Genomic DNA, 19,969 nt, shown 5'->3' with positions numbered 1-19,969 from the left:
GGACATGGCAGGGATAGAGTTAAACCAACCTGCTTTTGTTCCCTATGCAGCTACTGTGAGAATGAATAGTCACTATCAGAGATGCTTTCAACTTTGTACACAATGACTATAAAGCAGACAGCATTTAAATGGATCTTTTGAAGGTACATCCTATAACAGGCTCTTAAAATCCTCAAACCAGCTGGAAGCCCTCCAGAGCACTTTGCTGCAGAGATGCTTAGATTTTGTTTTCTTTGCATTTGAAAGCGCTCACATACACACAAATACACAACTTAACACCATTTAGTGAAGAGCAAAAAATCATCTCCACAGGGCTTCCAGGAGAAGGAATATTGGAATAATTAATGCTGCAGGACAGTGTAGCTTTACCCTTATTTAGAGCAGTTACCCTAACAAATGCCTCCAGGTGGAGAAGGCTCCACAATGCAGATTAAGTGACCCGACCTTGCTGCTTGCCCACTGAAATAGGTTGGCCCTAGCCAAGAGAAAGTTTTGACACCTTGCAATTCCTGCAGCTGATTCTTATCTCACATCTTCACACAGCTCGATGCAGTCTGGGTGCTCAGCCATGCCTCAGATTTCATGGGATAGATGGGAGTCAAAGGCTTCTCAGCCCTTCTCCACCACACTGCACCACCTGGTGAGTATTGTTGTCACATCACACCCATCCAGTGGGAAAACAAGCAACACACATGCTCCTCAGTGTGTCTATGCCCTTAAGGAACAGCTAATAACTAGTAGGTGATCATAGGAGGAATTAACATTGCCATTTGTACCATCTAGACATGAGCAAAGCCAATTTGTTACAGATTAAAGCAGCCCCAGGTTTAATTTTGTTCCCTGGTTTAAACATTTATTCTTTTTTCCCCTTCTTGTGTAATATCAGTCTATCTTCTGGAGATGGCAGCATTTCTTACAGCTGTCAAATATTTCAGTCCCATAGCTAACGATTTACTTTCTGTTCTAATCTTTGCACTGTCAGCATTCTGACAGCTTTGTGTGCCCGTCTACTTGGTACAAAGCATATGAATATATTGATACACATACATAAAAATACATATATATATACATGAAGGTGCAGCCATGACTGGAAATATCTCTTTTCACTGGATTTCTGAGATCCCATGACCCTTTCCTCACAGCACAGAGCAGCAGACTACATCACTTGCAATGGTAAACAGAGTTATTGTCATCAGTGCTGTCTTTCAAGAGAAAGGGGCAGCCTGGGCCAGGGCTCCCTCATATCAACAGTGACATAGTTTTTCTTTATGTTTAAATGGAACTTTTTGTGTTCCAGCTTCATCCCATCACCCCTTGTCCTGTTGCTAGCTACAACAGAAAAATGTGCTGCCCCAACCTCCTGACACCCACCCTTTAGATATTTGTAAATATTAATGAGATCCCCCCTCAGTCTCCTCTTCTCCAGACTAAACAGCCCCAGGTCCCACAGCCTTTCCTCAGCAGGAAGATGCTCCAGTCCCCTGATCATCTTGGTGGCCCTGCACTGACCTCTCTCCAGCAGTTCCCTGTCCCTCTTGAGCTGGGGAGCCCAGAACTGGACACAGGACTCCAGATGAGGCCTCACCAGGGCAAAGTAGAGGGGGAGAAGAATGTCCTTTGACTTGCTGCCCACACTCCTCTTGATGCATCCCAGGATGCCATTGGCCTTCTTAGCTATGAGGGCACGTTGCTGGCTCATGGTCAGTTTATTATCAATCACTACTCCCAGGTCTCTCTCTGCAGAGCTGCTCTCCAGCAGGTCAATCCCCAGCCTGTCCTGGTGCATGGGTTTGTTCCTCCCCACATGCAGGACTCTGCACTTGTCCTTGTTGAACCTCATGAGGTTCCTCTCTGCCCAACTCTCACACTGGTCAAGATCTAGCTGAAAGGCAGCACAGTCTCTGGTGAATCAGCCAGTCCTCTGTCTGATTCAGCAGAATAATATGGTTTATTCACCAGGCTAATATGTCAAACATCTCTCACTTAAATGATACTTATAAGCTGGCCCCCTCTTTTCCTTGCCAATACATTCCTCCTGCTCATACCACATGGGCTGACACCACCTAGAAGTGTCTTGCAAAGACTTCATTTTTTGGACGTTATAATTACAGCTGCTCACACCTTCTCTGGCAGAACCCTGTTGAAATCCCAAAGCTCTGCTGAGACATTGCTATTTCTACAGAAACATGTTGAAATTTTGGCCAGGATTGAATGAGAACTTGCCAGTTTTCCTGCCTGCTGGCTTCAAAAGGTAAAATCCCCAAAGTCTCCTTAAAATTCCCAATTCTTCCCCAGCTTTCCCATCAGCTCAATCAAATTTGGCCAACTAGCCTTCAATCAGACATTTCCAAGCTGAATTACTACCCACAAAATACTAGGAGGACGGAGACCAGTCCCAGGCTGCCCAGGGAGGTGAAAGAGTCCCCATCCCTGGAGATATTGCAAAGCCATGGAGCTGGGGTGCTGAAGGCCATGGGTTAGTGATGGGCTTGGCAGTGTGAGGGTAGGGGTTGGACTCATTAATCTTAAAGGTCTTTTCCAATCATTCTATGATTCTATGAAATCTTGAGGCTTCAAGATAGTCCCTTCCAATTGGCTGAACACCAAGTGATAGGTGCATAGGAGAAACCACTACGTTGCTCTCTGCTCTCTTCCCTACCCTTCCCTTTCCTGATCACTGTTAAAATCTGGATGCTGGCACTGGTCTGACCTCATAGGACACCTCATCCCGTGACCAAGATTTTTTGTTATGCTTTTAGTTTAGTCCATCCAGTATTTTGTTGTGTTCCTGTGGTTCAGCAGTGCTGGAAGTCTTGCAACTTCACCTCCCTTCAGGATGCTTCTCCTGCAATACATCAGCATCCCACAGCCATACTGTGGTCTGAGAGGATCCTACATTGCCTGAGGATAGCATATGGGCCTGATCCAGGGCTGATCTCATAGTGCATTTGGGCAATGAAGCCAAACATCAAACAGATGTGAAACACATGTGCCAACCTATATACTCTGAATGAGGCCAAATGAATGATTCTGTCCTTCTAAATGACAAGACAAAACCAGAAGAAAACTGAAACTGTCCTCTGAAAAATGTGCAGGAATTGCAGCTTCCTCTGAGAAGAAATTTGAACAAGAAATCTCTTGAAAATACTCATGGAAAATACTTCAGAGTCTAAGAATTTTAACATTAGAATCATACTCCTTTCTCCTTCCTACCAGTGAAAGAGATTTCAAAGCCACTATTAAGCACATCAAAACAACAGAGCATGTGCAAATGGCTCAGCACCAGGACTTTGAAAACAGAGGACACATTAGAAAAGCTGAAGAGAAATGTTTTTGTAGCATTTCCTTTTAAAATGCAACACAGATCACTTCTCTTTTGGGTTGAGATAATCTTCTGTGTCTCTATTCTGTGCTACAAGCCTAAATGCCTAAGAATGTAATTTGCATTTAGGTAAAGGGTGTGAATAGAAACTTGGTCAATGAAGTAAAGAAACAGTTAGAAACAGAAATGACTTTCAAAAAGAGAAAGCCTATTTTTATCAAAGGAGAGCAGTGAAATGCAAAAAGAAGAGTAAAACGAGCACTGGGATGAGAGTCACTGTTTGGGCATTACACAAAATCATGTTTTTCCCTCCTCTTTAACATAATAGTGTGCCTTTAAATCGAATACAACAGAATAGCTCTCTGAGCTGCTCTTTGTAACTCTTTATAACTCTGCAGGAATAGGAAGGAGCCTCAGGTGCATGATGCCTACAAAAACTGTCTAAAGGGCTGTCAGGGTTTATATGTTTCAGCATTCCCTGATTACCTGTGTGGAGGCCAGGAGGAAACACAACCCAGAGCTCAGAGAACTGTCAACAGATTCTATGGCATTTTTTCTTCCTCGAGACAAGGGAGCTACTGAGGTTCTTATTTCAGTGTGGGAATAGGCCTGTTCTTACTGTCCTTTGCTGAGGCACACAGTGCCTGAAGCAGCTCAAAAACCTTGTGAGTCAAAGCATTAGAGATTCAAATGCATTGGCACATGCATTTCTGTGTGAAACTCTTATCTACCCTGTGGAACCTTTAAAAAAAACAGTCTTTCAACTGAAAAATCAAGTTTAGAATACTGAAGTCCAGAGAGGGACCACACAGCAGTGCTCTGGCTTCTAAAATGGTTCCTCCAAAAGATATGACTGAAGCCTGTTGTCCTTTGAGCCATGAAAGACTGTCCATGGCTTATCACAGCTCTCCTGCTCTGAATGACTTTCATGTGTTGAGTGGTCTCTGCTTGGCTTGCAAAGGTCAGAGGAGAAAAACAGAAGCTAGAAATCAATCAGAGCCCAAAGTAGCTTCGGGCTGCAGCCACATTTCAGCTTCTCCTTCTGTGAACTTGAGGGTAAAATAGAGAGATGGAATAACTTTTAAATGGCAATGATGACTTGGGGTGAAAAGGATGGAAATTGTTTCTGTATGTCAAAAGGGCAGTACTGTGATACCCATAAGACAGTCCAGGAAAAGATCACTTGAGTTTTTGAGCCTGGCACTCATGAATTTTTCATTGCTTTTCCATCCTGCAAGTTTTCCTTGCCTCAGCCACAGATGGAAGCAGAGTTTCCCCTTTAAATCCCATCTGTCTCCTGACATAACTCTGTTTTGTCTCCCGTCTTTTTTCCTGTGGTCTCATGAGGGAAGTGGACACTTATGTGCATAGAATCATAGAATCAATAGTAGGGGTTGGAAGGGACCTCTAAAGATCACCTAGTCCAACCTCCTGCACGTCCACCTAGATCAGGTCACTCAGGAACATATCCAGGTGGGTTTTGAAAGCCTCCAGAGAAGGAGCAGCCTGGACCAGGGCTCCCTCATCCTTCCAGTAAGGAAGCTTTTCTTTAAGTGGAACTTTTTGTGTTCCAGCTTTTGTCCATTACCCCTTTTCCTGTCACTGGACACTACAGATAAGAAGTGTTGACCTACCTCTTGATAAACACCTTTCAAATACTTCTAAGTATTAATGAGGTCCCCCCTCAGTCTCCTCTTCTCTAGGCTGAACAGTCCCAGATCCTGCAGTCTTTCCTCATAAGAAAGATGAAAGACTTCACTGCCTGAAACCAAAGCTTTTCTCTGCTTTTGGAACTGGGACATTTATACTCTCCTCTGAAATCTTACCCTGACAAAAAAGGGAATGAATTCCTTTCCTCTCCAGGCAAGGATCCCTTTCCAGGACATGCTGTCCTCACTGACAATCCTGAAGGAGTGAAACATGAATGCCTGGGCTCAGCACCACGTCACCTACAGCAGCTCCCAGACATTCCCTGTTTAAATTCACTCTGTCTTTAAACAGATGCCATATCCCATGGGCAAGTGGGATATCCCATAGAGGTTTTCTTTGTTTCTCCTGATCCTGCAGATGCAGCACAGCTCTTGCTGAGCAGGTCCTAACCTAATAGCCAGCAGTGGGCTTGTGTCACTAAATCCTGGGACTAAACAGGGACTAGGAGCATCCTAACAAAGCCCTGAACAAGTTGTCTTGAGAAAGGGATATTCTCAATATGAGCTCTTCTATTTTTGTTTGGAGTGTGAAATGTGATTTCGGGTGAAGATGCTTTGTCCTGCCCCTCTGAACTGTAGTGTTCACTACCACTGAAGATTCATCATCTGCACTGATGGATTTTAACAGTAACTGGAGGCAAAAGTCATTCCCAAAGTGTTTATGTTTATTCCCCATAACCTGAGTTCCTTGAGTTAGCTCTGATTCAAGCTAGTTGCTGAGGCATACTGCTTCGTGGTTCAAGAGGTTCAGATGACACCAGTGTGGGCATATTGCACCTTGGCTGTGGACATGGCCTATGCACATCCTTGGCCTGGGGTACCAGGGTGCAGATTTTAATAGTGGACATCTGTGTAGCCACAATCAATCTTGGATGCCATAATCCTCAAATGCATCCCCCACTTTATGGTGAGGAAGGCAGATGAAATTTCTAGAGCCACTTCCCAAGGGGTTAAACTGAAGATCCCTTCCCTTAGCATTAACCTCATATCCAAGTTATACCTTAACATCTGGGAGAATGAAACTCCTCATCAATTATCTGTACCTCAGCAAAGCATCCTCAGGACTGTGGAGGAAGGTGACAGATGCTTGTCTTACCTTGGTCTGGAACGTGCAGAAGACATGAGTCAGGAATGGGTGCTCCCAGGCTAAGGAGAGGACTCTCTTCTCCACCATTGTGCATTCAACATCATCATCCATCAGCACCACATCCTTCTTCAGGGCTTTCACAGCAAAATACTGGTCTGTGCTCTTCAGCTCAGCGAGGAATACCTAGGGTAGAAAAAGCTGCTCAGAAAGGGAGATGCTCTTCTCTTACAGCTACCAACAGCCATGTGAGGATGGGAGCTGAGTTTTGGGGGATTCACTAGGGTAGACTTTAACAAAGCTAGTGTTTAAGGCCCAATTCTAACATCAAGATTTTGTAGACTTTGAGTTTGTGACCCACACTCAGAATAGTTTTACGAAGTTGAAAGCTGGGGAAGGGTGAGGTGGTCTTGGTGAGTACCAGAGCAATGGCTACATGCCTGTATGGACAGGATGTGTCAGGGAGCCAAAAACATCTGATAAGAGAGACCATCTTTATGCAAATACTCAAGAGACACACTTCCTGTTTTCTGACTCTAAATAACAAAACATAGAACATTGCTTTGTCAATATGTGAAATGCAAATGCCCTGCACCAGACCCTCAGCAGGTGTAAACTGCTGTCCACCAGTAGCTGGACTGATCTGTATCAGATGTGGCTTTCTGTCCTTCCTCCTGGTTAGCAGAAGGCCTGAGCAAACAGGCTGGATCCTCCATGCTTCTGCAGGAGCAAAACACATGCCAGAGAAATTAGAAACCTCCATCTGTATTTAGTGGGCAGGGAAAATGAGACATGGAGCAGCAGAGGAGTTTCTTAGAGTCCACAGAGTAAAGAAGTCTCTGCTGGAAGGCAGTGCCAGTCCTGATCTTTACACTAACAGCCTGTTGACACTGTTTCCCATAGTCTGGATAAATATGTAAGATTCATCAAAGAGGTCTTTGAAGTTCTCTACCAGACACTGCTTACTGAGTAAGCTCAGACATGTGTTAGCCCTGACAAAAGTTTTATTTACCTTTTTGGCTACTGCTGCATTTCACTTTGTAGTACCAGACAGAGACTAGAGCCTAGAGCCTCCCTCTGTCTCTGCAGTGAATGGCCAGAAATGCTAACAGTGCTGATGCTGCAGGCACCCTTTTTACCCCTGTTTTTGTGCAGAGTACTGCCCTCCCAGGGAAATTGTGCAGCACAGTACATTTGTGACTCATGCTGTGACTTCCAAGGTTCAGACAGACCATGGTAGGTCTCATATAGATGAGATTTCTGTAGGGGTCCATGCAGAGCTGAGGCACTGAGATCTGCACACCCTGACCTCCTCTAAGGGGAAGTGAATCTTGCTCCAAGCAAATAAGGGCATCAGGAGCAGCACCTACACAGGAAACTTGTGGGTGAAGTTTGTTGCAGAAGGGTGTGAAGTAGCCCATCCCCTGCACACCCACATGGTGCACTGCAGAGATGCATGCTGACACAGAGGAAGGTACAGAATCTGCTTCAACAGAGATATTCAAAACCTGACTAGACAAACCCCTAAGTAACCTCATCTGATCAGACCTGTCCTCCTGATTGGAGCATCTCTCCTATGAAGACAGGCTGAGAGAGTTTGAGTGTTCAGCCTGGAGAAGAGAAGGCTCTGGGGAGACCTTAGAACAGCCTCCAGTACCTAAAGGGGTTGACAAGAAAACTGGAGAGGGACTTTGTACAAGGGCATGTAGTGATAGGACAATGAGTAATGGCTTGAAACTGAAAGAGGGAAGATTTAGATTAGATGTTAGGATGGTGAGGCTGTAGGACAGGTTGCCAAAGTGGCTGTGGATTCCCCATCCCTGGAAGCATTCAAGGGCAGGTTGGATAGAGCTTGGAGCAACTTGGTTTTGTAAAAGGTGTCCCTGCCCATGGCAGGAGGGTTGGAACAAGATGATCTTTAAGGTCCTTTCCAACCCAAACCATTCTATGATTAGATGACGTCCAGAGGTCCCTTCCAACATAAATGTTTCAATGACATCTATGCTCTTGAGTCCAGGTTAGTATGGACTATGGATTTTGGAGTATTCTGGCTTAGCCAAGCACAAGCCAAGTATTTTCAAGTATGGAAAGTCAACACAGTGACTATTTCACCAGTTTAGGAATTGGCTGCAGCAATTGCTCCAGCTCACTTAGCAGGCAAAAAGCAGCTCTTTAAGGCATAGCTTCCACCTTGGAAAGATGTAGAGTGTGAGCAACGTAGTACATAATGATACTCCTTCTCCTTACTGGCTGTGAAAATACAGTTGTGAGTTCCTCTGAAATTGCTTCATACAGCTCTGCACTGGCACTGAAAAACATGATTCCCCTTCCAGGGGACATCTGTGAGAAGGAGGAACAATCCACAATTCATCAAGATTAATGAATCCACTGAAAACAAGTGGTTCTTGTTTCACAAGCACAAATTCTTGGCTGCTGCAAAATTTGCTTTACGCTCCAGCACATATCAGAGCTGGGAAAGAGAAGTTAAGAGTTCCCAGCTGGGGACCTGCTGCTCTGGAGAAGAGACATGATCCACAGTCAAGTTTTCAGCTAATGCTTCCTCTTCCTTCTGAGCTTGCTCAGCAAAGTTGGCAGGAGCAGCTGCATGAAGGGGAACAGCACAGAGATCTTTCCCACCAGCTCTCTGTGGATGCCCAGGACCCATCTAGTTTCACAGAAGGGGAAGTTGCAGCACTTGGCTGCTGTCATGGGTATTTTGAGACAGCAAAGTAACAAGGCAGAGAGATGGTCAAGGAAGATCTTTATCTTAGACAAGGAGAAGGCTGAGTTCAAGCTCAGCCATGCCACTGCAAGGGTTCTTTGAGGAGTTGGAAATGTTTTTTCCTAAGTGGCCTCAAACTACATGCTAATTAGTGCCATAACAACCAACATGCAGGCCTGTGCAGTGGCATTTAGTTCCTTGGTGCTTACCTTGCCAAAACTGCCCTTCCCCAGCATCTTGTGCAGAACAAAATCTTCGATGGTTAGTTTTAGCTGCACTTGGTGCTCTTCCTGCTCCTGAGGCTGTTCTCCCAAGTCTGATTCTATTAGAGACTCCCCCTTCACTGTGCCCTCCGCTGGAGTCTCCCAGGAGACACCCTGTGGCTCTGCAACACACACCAAAGCACTCAAATAAACACCTGGAAATGAGCAGAAAATTCCCACAACACTATGTTTAGAGTTTTAAAAGGGTGTTTTAAATAAAAGGAAACATGGTGGCCAGATCTACCTTGTAGATTGGCTCTGCTCACACAAGCTTTCTTTTTAGAGGAAACTTTACTCCAATGTAACTCCACCTTCTTCAGTGGCATTACTCCCACTCTAAAATTCACCTGTCTTACTGCTTTATGGCAGCAGAACATGATCAAGCCCTCTATTTCTGGCCACCTCTGGTTGCTGTTATGATGTGGTCCCATTTTTTTGAGGCCTTTTCAAGACCCCTGGCAAAGCTGGCAAGTGAAAAGATGGGACAGTGTTTTCATCGTGTCTCTGTTCTAATTGAAGCTCTGATCAAGTACTCCAGCTGTCCTGGAGTAGAACTACTTAGAATTTCTTCGGTAATCCACTTGGCTGTACATATATTTCTAAGATATTTTGTCTTTTATTGGATTTATCCCATACACTGTAGTGCACATTCACTCTTCTGTCCTAAATTACTGAATGGCAAGAACACTACTCAGCAGACAAACAGACCCACGGGTAAACTAGATTTGAAGTCACTTGGGGCTTTACTGATCTACATCAACATAGTCACTTCTACTAGTACAGAGATGGGGGCATCACTTATTTGCCCTTGGTAGCCAAAGGGCACTTAGCTCAGATGGTACCAAAACCAGCCTTTGAGGCTTGGTAGCCTGGTGCTGCACAGTATCAAACCCAGAGCACTGGTATCACGTGGTTCTAACGTGCTTTGACCTGTGTCTTCTGACATTTTTCTCTAGTTTCAATTTCCAGGAGTTTATATTCACACAGGGTAGCATTAACTTGCATTGAGAATGTGGGTGATGGTGGGGCCTGGGCTTTCAGCTTATCTTTGGGTAGGGTTGGAGCTGAGGACCCACTGTCCCAGTCTTTGCTAGGTTTCAGTATTGGTTCACTCCTACTCTCCTTTTCTTCCTTTCTTCTTTCTGGTAGATGCATTTTAAAGCTTGTAGGAGCCAGAAAAGCATTGTGTCAGTGCCATCTTAGATCTGCTGCAGTTACAGCACAGTTCTTGGAGGGATATCATGAACCATGAAGCTGGAAGGTTCTTGAAATAGCCTTTTAAATGGGCCAGATAGGTATAAATGAAAGGTGCTGACAGTTTTGCTCCTAATATGCACAATTCTGTGACTCAGACACAAAGCAGACAAACAAGGGATCTCCCCAAGAGACTGTAATTTTTGTTTGAGGCCACTGAGCCCCCAGTAGTTTTGTCCAAGGTTTGTTAGTCTTCCCTGATCTCTCATTCACCTTTTTAAACATTAGTTCTTGCAGCACAGAGAGATGAGACACCCAGATCACCGAATGAAGTGGGGATCTGTCAATGGTTTTCAAAGGTATTGAATGTCAATCCCCACCCAAAAAATGAAATCAGAGAGTGAATTGGCCATGGTGATCCAGAAGGGCTCCTAATCTCCTGTTTAAAGCTTGATTTCTCTTTAGAGTTCTCATATTTTAGAGTTTATGAGTACCAGGAAGGGAATAAACACATTATTACCAGTTGAGATATGAAGTGTGCTCAAATATTGGGTCAGAAAGAGAGTTTAGGGGTCAGCTGAACAGTGGTGGTTGGTGTCTCATGTCACCAGAGGTTGGGATATCATGGGGGAAGTGCAGGTTTCTAGAAAGGTAAGGCACCAGGTTGAGATGTAGAGTATCTGCCATGCCACAGGGATGTTGCTAGAAAGAGTTGATATCCTGGCATGAGAAAAGGTATGTCTTGCTCTGGGCTGGGAAAGTGCATGAAAGATTCACTATCTGATAAATTCCCCATCCTTGCCATCCTTGCCTAACCATGTGCAAACCAAAAACTTAACAAAGCCTACTGTCCCATATCACTAGAGGGAACTACCTTTTTTTCCTGCTGAAGATGCTGGCAATGCCTGAAGTGGTGTTACCTCCTTCACAGGAACTGGGAAGCCAATTTCAAGAGGTCCATCCCTGGAGATCTGTTCAGTGTCACGCTGAGAGCGAGCCTGGATTATAGAAAACAGCAAAAGACTTCTGAGCCAAACATCATGTTCTGAGCTTATGGACCCTGTGGCTTCTTGAGTGTGACTGGCACAGAAAATAAGATGTAGAAGAGGTCTTTGCTTATGAGAAGAGCATCTCTGTACCTATTGTTTAAGAGTCTGGTAACCTAGAGGAATCTACAGCCTCCTGTGAGATGTGTGTGGGTGTTAACAGGTCTTTGTACTATCAATATGGAGAAGCCCTATTTTGCACAGAGACTCTGAGTCCCTGGCTGTTCACACAAAGGACATTTTAATTATCAACTTCCTTTTCAACTGTCATCTTTGAAAAGAAATCTGGAAAAAAGCTAAAGGCTGAGACATGCTGCAACCTCATCTTTGTACAGTGTCTGGATGTCACTCTGAAGAACTCTTTGCACCAGGAGGCTGCAGAAAGTACAAGTTTGTTCTGAATTCAAGGGTGGTGAGGCAAAAGCATGAAAGGGAAATCCTGTGAGGCCTACTAAACACTAAGACTCCATCTATGGCTCAAGAAGTCCCCAAAATCCACATTTCTACAGATTAGAAATGTATTTTGGGGAAAGTATGTAGTGTTTGCCTGCTTCACCTCTCAGTGGTGACTCCGAGTATGCAACGCAGGGAGCTGTAGAGAAAGAAGCAAGAAGATAAAAAAATCCTTTTGGAGGTTTGCCAGCAGTACCTATCACAGAAGGGTGAGAAATGTGCAGATCTAAACCTGACAGATGGCCACTCAGGAAGGTATAGATGGAGGAACACCTGCTGTATGGATGAAGATGTTGCCTTAAGATACTTAAGCAACGTAAATATCGAGAAATGGGTAGCTAAGGATTTTGTCCCTCTCTGAGGTTACTCAAGAGCTCAGAGGCATTCTAACAGTCCTGATTCTGAACTAGAATCTCTAAATTCTTTCATGGTTTTGGGCTTGCGACACACTATTTTTCCTTCTTTTAATTCCATTTCCTGTGTTCATACTGTGTTTATGCAACAGCAATATCTAGATCACTTCCAAGACCCAGGTCTCTTCATGAGAGAGAATGCTCTCACCATGCTCTGGGGAGTTTCATTCCAAACACATCAGAGTCAAAGGACAAATTGCTAAACCACAAGCACAGAGAGAGGTAGTGACAGCAAAAGGACCCGAACCAAGTTTCTCTCACTATAGCTTGGACCCTGCTAGCCAACCTCACTTATGAATATAATATAACTACAGCTGCACTGTATCAGAGCAAGAGTTCAAGTGTGCAAGCACGCAAAGTCATGTCCTCAGAATATTCTCCCTATCTCCAGAGATATGCATCCCAGAGATTTGCCAATTCAAATGCTTTTCTAGTATCAGAATTAATAATTCTGTTATTCCTGAATGGATTTCCCCTCTGTGGACATTGGAGATTGTCATTTAAACTCATGGAAACTTTTGGCCTCCACAAAGCGCTGAGATGAGTTCACCTACTCCATGAAGGAACCATTTCCTAGTCTTTACTTTGAACTTGCTACCCACAGTGCTCAATTCAATGCCTTTATTTCTTGTACTGAAACAGAACACTGAACAATTGATCCTCCATTCTCCAGTTCACTTGAGGCTTAAAGTATTTACCTGCTGGGTGCTTTCGATCATTGCCAGAGCTTCAGCCATTAGTTTCTGGTTAACTCCACAGAGGTTTGCTACTTTTGTCTGGCACTTGTGGTGGACATTCATGCCACATGCTGAAAGAAAGGGCAAGAGGTGTCAGGATAACCAATAATAGTTAGGCTTTAAAGGGTTTGAGGTAGGGCAGGAACATGTACTGCTGTTGGCCAAGGGCAGAGTTCAGCCATGTAGACAGCTCAAAGCCTGGGCACCATTTATGTCTTCCACCACTAAATCATGACCCTCCATCAGCCTTTCCAGCTACAGGCTACCAAAACTCTACAGTCCATCAGCACAGAGAAACCACAGTCACAGAATAGGATGTCCCTGTTAGTATAGGATCATGAAGACAGTGAAGTGTCTTCGGTCTGACTGATGGTGAAAACAGATCATTCCAGTTGAAACTAGGAGTGATTTTTGAGTATTAGCAGTGTCACTGAGCTCACAGAATCATAGAAGATCATCAAGTCCAACCACTCACCTCACCCTGCCAAGCCCATCACTAACCTGTGTGCCTCAGCAACTCATTACGTGTCTTTTAAATATCACCAGGGATGGAAACTCCACCTTCTCCTGGGGCAGCCTGTTCCAATGTCTAACAACCCTCTCAATGCCAAAGTTTTTACTAATATCCACTCTAAGCCTCCCCTGGTGATGTTTTTTTGCCTTTCTGGGAACTGACTCCTCAGTCTTGTGGACTACCTATCTTTCTGTATACTGACAGTCGTCATCCTCCTTGAAGAATAACCTCCCTTGAAGTATGGTTCTCTTAATTACTCCTTCCCTACTCCAAACTTCATCTCATACAGGGCTTGTAGGGAAGTGTGATAAATGAGATTTGACTCTTCAGATTGCAACCCTTTGGAGTCAATGGCCCACTCCCACGCTGAGCTCACGTTGTATACATCAGGGACTCACCATCACACTTCAGTCCTTGCCGTGCAAGGCCCCAGAGGAGTGTACCACAGTGCTCACAGAAAGTCGGGCTCTTGTAGTTGTAGACTTTGAAGCGGTGAGGCATGTCAATCTTAAACCTCTCTTTATGAAACTGCAAGAGAAAAGCCATGTTGACAATCCACTTCTCTCCACCTCAGCTCTGCATGGAAACCCAAACTTGTACCATAGAAGACGGGATATCTACTTCCCTTTTATCCTTGAGAAGAAACTACCTGTTACTTGTTCAGATATATAAAGCCAAAATGTCACAGAATCCGGATCATTTTGGTTGGAAAAGACCTTTAAGATCACTGAGACACCATTAATCTCACCCTGCCAAGGCCAGCACCTCAGCTACATGGTGTTGCACTATCTCCAGGGATGGGGACTCCCCCATCTCCCTGGGCAGCCTGGGACGGTGTCTAACAGCCCTCTCAGGGAAAAAGTTCTTCCTCGTCTCCAATCTAAACCTACCCTGGTGCAACCTGAGGCCATTTCTTCTTGTCCTATCACTCATTACTTGGGAGAAGAGACCAACTTTCACTTCACTACAACCTCCCTGTAGAGAGTAGCTGTAGAGAGGGATGTTATCTCTCATTAGTCTCCTCCAGACTAAACATCTCCAATTCCCTCAACTACTCCTCATCAGACTTGTGCTCCAGCCCCTTCCCCAGTTGTGATGCCCATCTCTGGACGTGGTCTGACCCTTCAATGTCCCCCTTGGAGTGAGGGGCCTAACACTGAATAATATTGGAGGCCTTCACCAGTGCCCAGCACAGGGGACAGGCACTGCCCTGTCCCTGCTGCCACACCAGTGCTGATACAAGCCAGGATGCCATTGCCCTTCTTGGCCACTTGGTCACACTGCTGGCTCATCTTCACTTGCTGTGGATTAACACCCCCAGTTCCTTTTCCCCTCAGACAGCATTCCATCCTCAAGCCTGTTCTTGATACATAATAACTTCAATTCAGTGAGAACTGGGTAATTTCATCACTGGGCTTGATTTATCTGATCAGAGAGCTGCTTGCATCTCAGCTACACACCCAGAATTCCTTAATGATAAATAGAAACACAGAAGTACTTCTAAAAATTATTCATCCCATCCTGAAACAGACCCCCACATTTGCTGTCATGAATCACTCCTTGGAAGAGCCTATTTTTCACCTTTTAGTACATAAGGTGTCAAAGGTGATGAAAAAGCTGGATACATCTACCCTGGAGATGTCAGAAGACAAATGAGATGAATCTCATCTCTAAAGACCTTGGAAGGAGAGCAAGAGTCAGGATAGGGCTGGAAGCAAACAGCTGTGGGAAACAATTAAGGAAAATAAAATAGTCTTATTGTGAGTTTAGATTCCACTTTTGCCCACCAAAAATGAAGGATTGTAATAAACTGATATGAGAAAAATAAAACAAATAATAGTGAAGATGCTGTATCTTCCACTGGCTGCTTGGAAATCTCAGATAACACAGACTGGGGTGTTAAAGTACTGCTCTGAAAATTTGGTGTGACATCCAGCCTGACATCATGTAGGGAAGAATTTCCTCCAGTACATCTCCAGCTCACAGCTACAACTTCTCTCTGAGCTGTACTTCATACACTAGGGAGATGTCAGTCCTCATTCAGCAGCTGCTTATTCATCAGCTGCATTTGAGCACATAAGAAGTAGGAGGCAATGAAACCACTGGGAATATAAAAACCAAAGGGCACAGATCAGATCACACAGCCTTTAGCTCAGCAGCACTTTTTTGCTTCATCAGAAGTTGTTTTACAGCAATACAGGAGAGAGCTGAATGACACCCAGGACTTTTCAAAGCAGCCAAATAGCAATACATACCATTGTTTCTCTGCTGTTGATAGCTGATCCTGTACACTTGGCTATGACTTTGTCAATGCACTTCTTATGAATGGCAGCGTTACATTCTGAAGGAACAAGAGTGGCATGGTGTTGATAAAAAAGAAATCCTTAAGAAAGGATCAAGTAAATAGTGATAGTAACAAAATCAAAAGAGCTTCTTACGTCTGCATTGATAGCCTTGTTTATTCAGACCCCTAAAATAAACAGACAAATGGTTAGTTCTGAATTTTCTGGGAGCCTCAATGGAAGAAAGGTGAGCAACATTTATGAAAGAAACAGGATAAAACAGCTTTGGTTTTTATCAGCCTTTACAGAGCTTCTCTAATCTAAGTATCTTCATTCAATCCAGCTCTGGAGTGATTATCTGTGGTTTTTACAGCCTTTTCAGCATGTATTCACATTCTGAATGTCACAAGATCCAAAAAGCAAACTGGGCTGATGAGGAATGTCTGTGCATTTGGCCAAAGACAAAAACATGTATTAAAAATGAACTAAAAAATGAAGGGAATTTTCACAGTTGGAATCATAACTGTGAACCACATCCTTGAAGTGATGTAGTAACTCTACAAGTAAGATTCTGTGCCAAGGGTGCAGTCCTGCTGTCAGCAGGAGCCTAGACATTCACCATAGAATCATTTAGGCTGGAAAAGACCTTTAAGAGCAATTCCAGCTGTGAACCTAACACTGCCAAGTCCACCACTAATCTGTGTCCCCAAAACCCATGTCTACACCAGAACTTGTCCCTAGGGTTAAAAGGGGAAAAACCACACAGATTTATTTGCATTTACCATACAAACTCATGACAGACAGAGCAGAAGGTGGGTTGTGGAAAGAAGGTGGCTGTGAACTCATGACACTTGACATTATGGATTTTGGCCTGTTTGATGGCTCCCCTGCGCTGGTGCAAGGAGAAGAAGCCTTCAGTCTCACAGTCAGCCAGGTCCTTTGCATCTGGAGGGAAAGGAAACAGATTTGAGTACCCTGTCCTGATCAGGTGCCTTGAGAAAATGCAGCTGCCAAAAATACTAAGTGACTGAAGGTAATGATTCACTCATGGAAATGAATATGTTTAAGAAATACCATTTTCTGAAACCCACACAAGGTTTATTTGGATGTTTTTTTAACTACCATTCCTACAAGGACACTAAAATGACTGAAATAACTCTGAGCTCCCATGAATAATGCTGGTTTTGAAATGTAGACTAGAAATTTCCCAAGGAAATGCCTCTCCCAAGCAGAGATGATTTGTAGTTAGATATAAAATTCTGTCTTTGTATAGCACTGAAGAACCATGCCCTAAAAAACATGAAACTACATAAAAATTAATGATTATTTACGTATCCACACAGACATGTGTAGATTTTTCTGTATGTGGGTATTTAATAGAATCCTTTATGAGGGTATGCACATGTGTGTGAGTAAGCATACATCTGTATTCCTAGGATATTCTTTTTCTTGTTATTTTCCATGACAGCTATTACTTTCCTGTTTGCTGTGTCCATGCCATTATTCACAGCTCGCATTGAGACTTTTCAGAACAGCAAACCAACCAGTTTTGACTACACATACACACGTGCACTTCTGTATGTGCTTGTGCCTACAAAACTAGTTGTGAACACAGTATCTCACTTTCAATCTCTGTTTTGTTTTACTTATGCATTACACAGCAAGTTACATAGGTATTCTGTAGAAACTGCCTCCCTGTGTGATCTGATGCTGATCTTGCTATTTGTAGTACAAACACAACTTGCATTTGCTATGCTTTGGTCTCTTGATATACCATAAGAGGAAGAAACAATAGTCTATGCTATATTCAAGGTAGCAATGGATGAAGAAAATATCACTATGGACATGCTATTACAGAATATCAGAATCCTGGGGGTTGGAAGGGACCTCTAAAGATCATCAACCCAACCCCCCTGCTAAAGCAGGTCCACTTCAATCAGGGGGCACAGGAATGCTTCCAGAAATGCTTTTGAAAACCTGCAGAGGAGACTCCACACCCTCCCTGGGCTCCAGGGATCCTCACAGTAAAGAAGTTTTCCCTTAAGTTTAGTTGGAACTTTTTGGTTTCCACCTTTTGTCCATTATCCCTTCTCCTATCACTGGACACTGCAGAAAAAATCTCATTGGACTCTGTAGGTAGGATTTAGTTCCCACTGAAGACATGTCAATGAGAGTGTGTCCTCTGATCACGATGACTAAGCTGCTGCCTAGAGGTTTTCCTGGAGCAGGCAATGTAGCCCAACGAAGCAGAAACTTGAATTTCATCAGATGAATCACTCTCTAGGTCCTTTTCTTGTTTTGTCTAGATTGCTGTTAGTCTTAAAAGCCCAACTAACATGTATATTCAGGTGTTGTCAGCTGTAAACCATATCCCAACCTTTACATCTGCATATAATGCACACCATGGCACATGATACAAGCACATGTACAGGAAAAATTATTTCAGGGGAAGCTAGCTCCTTATGTACTTATTCTGTTTGAGCATAATGAGAAAAATCTACCATTTGAATGGTAAAACAGCCAAAAAATTTGCCTTGCAAATCACAGAGGAAAAGTCAGTCTTCATCCCCAGCATAAAATAAAAATTGCTTTCCCAGAGAATTCATTTCAAGCCATTATGATAGTTCCTATAAATAAATCAGTAATAGCATAGGCACTGCTTTCATTGAAGGCATCATGTCTGCCCTGCATAACCAGAAATCACATCTATCAATTAACAAACAAAATCACTTGCCACTTATTTCCAGGAAGTATCTTGCATTCATCAGCATTCGCCCCTGAGGTTTCAGTTCTAGCTGGTAAAACAAGTGAAAAACAAGAAAAAACAGACCAGTGCAATCATTAAACAGTCTTTCAAAGAAACAGCAATCAGTTCAGATGGCTCAAACTATCTCCTTTTCTTAGTGGGAGCTGATGAATGCCACTAAAGGCTGATTTTTGGATTGTTCATACCCATGTGGGGCACCAAAGTAGGGTAGGAGCCACTATAGAAAAAGGAGGCAAAATCACCTCTTAGCAAACCCAGAGCAGCATGGTAGAAGAGATTAAATGTGACTAAACCACAGAAGCTGTAGGTAAGTTTTTAAGACAGCAGCTCAGGACCAGCACAATCTATAGAGAAAACGCTGTTCCCAGTGGGAAATGCAAGAGGGATGTGAGAGCACCTCAAAAGAAAACAGTCCGTTTCAGACAGGTACTTAAAAAATGATGAAATCTTTCAGATGCTTGGTTCTACAAGTCTAACTTCCATGATAGAATGATGTTATAAGCTAAGTGGCATTTTTTGGCCTTCCCACTGGACCTGGACATTCCCGTCTATCTGAATCTCTGCCCATAGGTGTAAATCTAAATCCATTTGCCTAGGACTAGGAAGACCTATATTCGAGGATTTCTTCAGGATGAGCATCACAACAGTGCCTTTCCCACCCCTTTCAGCACAACCTGAGCATCTCTCTACCTTCCAGCTGTGCCCTTGAGGAATCAGAGATCTGGGATCACCCTCTCCAGGTTGTAACTTTTGTTGGGGAATGAGTTCAGGAGCTGTCATCAGGGTAGGACACAGCAGGAACAGGGTCTGCCAGCTCCACTACACTTGAGGTCTGTTACTGCAAGCAAGCAGCATCCCAGACTAAGTGCCCCTTCTTCTCATCAGGCTACTGCCTCCCACTGCTTTGAAGCCCAGGGTTGGAGTCATGCTGAGCAGACCCTTTGGTTTTCAGTTCCACCCCTAAGTATCTCAGCTAAGTTATGTGTTTAGTGTACAAATCTCTATCAAATCTTGCTCCTAGGTCTGTTAAATGACCTTTTTGACTTTTCTACTCTCCGCCTAACCCGAGCAGCTTAACCAAAGAACTGGCATGAGAAATAAAACAAGATAATCCAGGAAATCAGTTTCTCTGCAAATGTCTTCCCACTTTACTGTTATTCATGGCATAGCTACTGAACACTACATATTAAAGACTATTATCAGGAACTTTTCTGCTTGGATTACCAGGGAAGAAAACCTTACATTTAGCATCCTTATGAAGACTGTTACTTCAAATTTACTCCACTGTAACTCCAGAGATTTTAAAGGAGTTCCTCTGACATAACTCTGAAGTCAGACAGCTGTGAATCAGTTACTTGACATTAGATTAAATTTTTAAAGCTGTTTTCCCAGAGCACATGAAATGTTTCACATTTAGCCACTTGTATTACCACTGCTCCCCAATGGGCTTCCTAAGTGAAGAT

General features: G+C 43.6%; 1 protein-coding gene across 3 annotated transcripts in view; it reads right to left on the bottom strand.

The window, feature by feature from the left end:
- Nucleotides 1–19,969, bottom strand: part of PRKCQ (protein kinase C theta) — a 67,616-nt gene that overhangs the window by 20,967 nt on the left and 26,680 nt on the right. For all 3 annotated transcript variants that reach the window (XM_061989491.1, XM_061989483.1, XM_061989500.1), the window contains 9 exons: nt 18,474–18,534; nt 16,522–16,684; nt 15,896–15,927; nt 15,713–15,798; nt 13,856–13,985; nt 12,905–13,014; nt 11,169–11,292; nt 9,047–9,222; nt 6,128–6,301 (listed from right to left, as the gene is read on the bottom strand). In XM_061989491.1, the coding sequence (XP_061845475.1) occupies nt 6,128–6,301; nt 9,047–9,222; nt 11,169–11,292; nt 12,905–13,014; nt 13,856–13,985; nt 15,713–15,798; nt 15,896–15,927; nt 16,522–16,684; nt 18,474–18,534 (1,056 nt within the window). The remainder of the gene's footprint in view (nt 1–6,127; nt 6,302–9,046; nt 9,223–11,168; nt 11,293–12,904; nt 13,015–13,855; nt 13,986–15,712; nt 15,799–15,895; nt 15,928–16,521; nt 16,685–18,473; nt 18,535–19,969) is intronic.

Source organism: Colius striatus, chromosome 1 (assembly GCF_028858725.1).
Source record: "Colius striatus isolate bColStr4 chromosome 1, bColStr4.1.hap1, whole genome shotgun sequence".
NCBI lineage: Eukaryota > Metazoa > Chordata > Aves > Coliiformes > Coliidae > Colius > Colius striatus.
The sequence above is the reverse complement of the archived record's forward strand: the minus strand, read 5'-3'. Positions and strand labels throughout refer to the sequence as shown.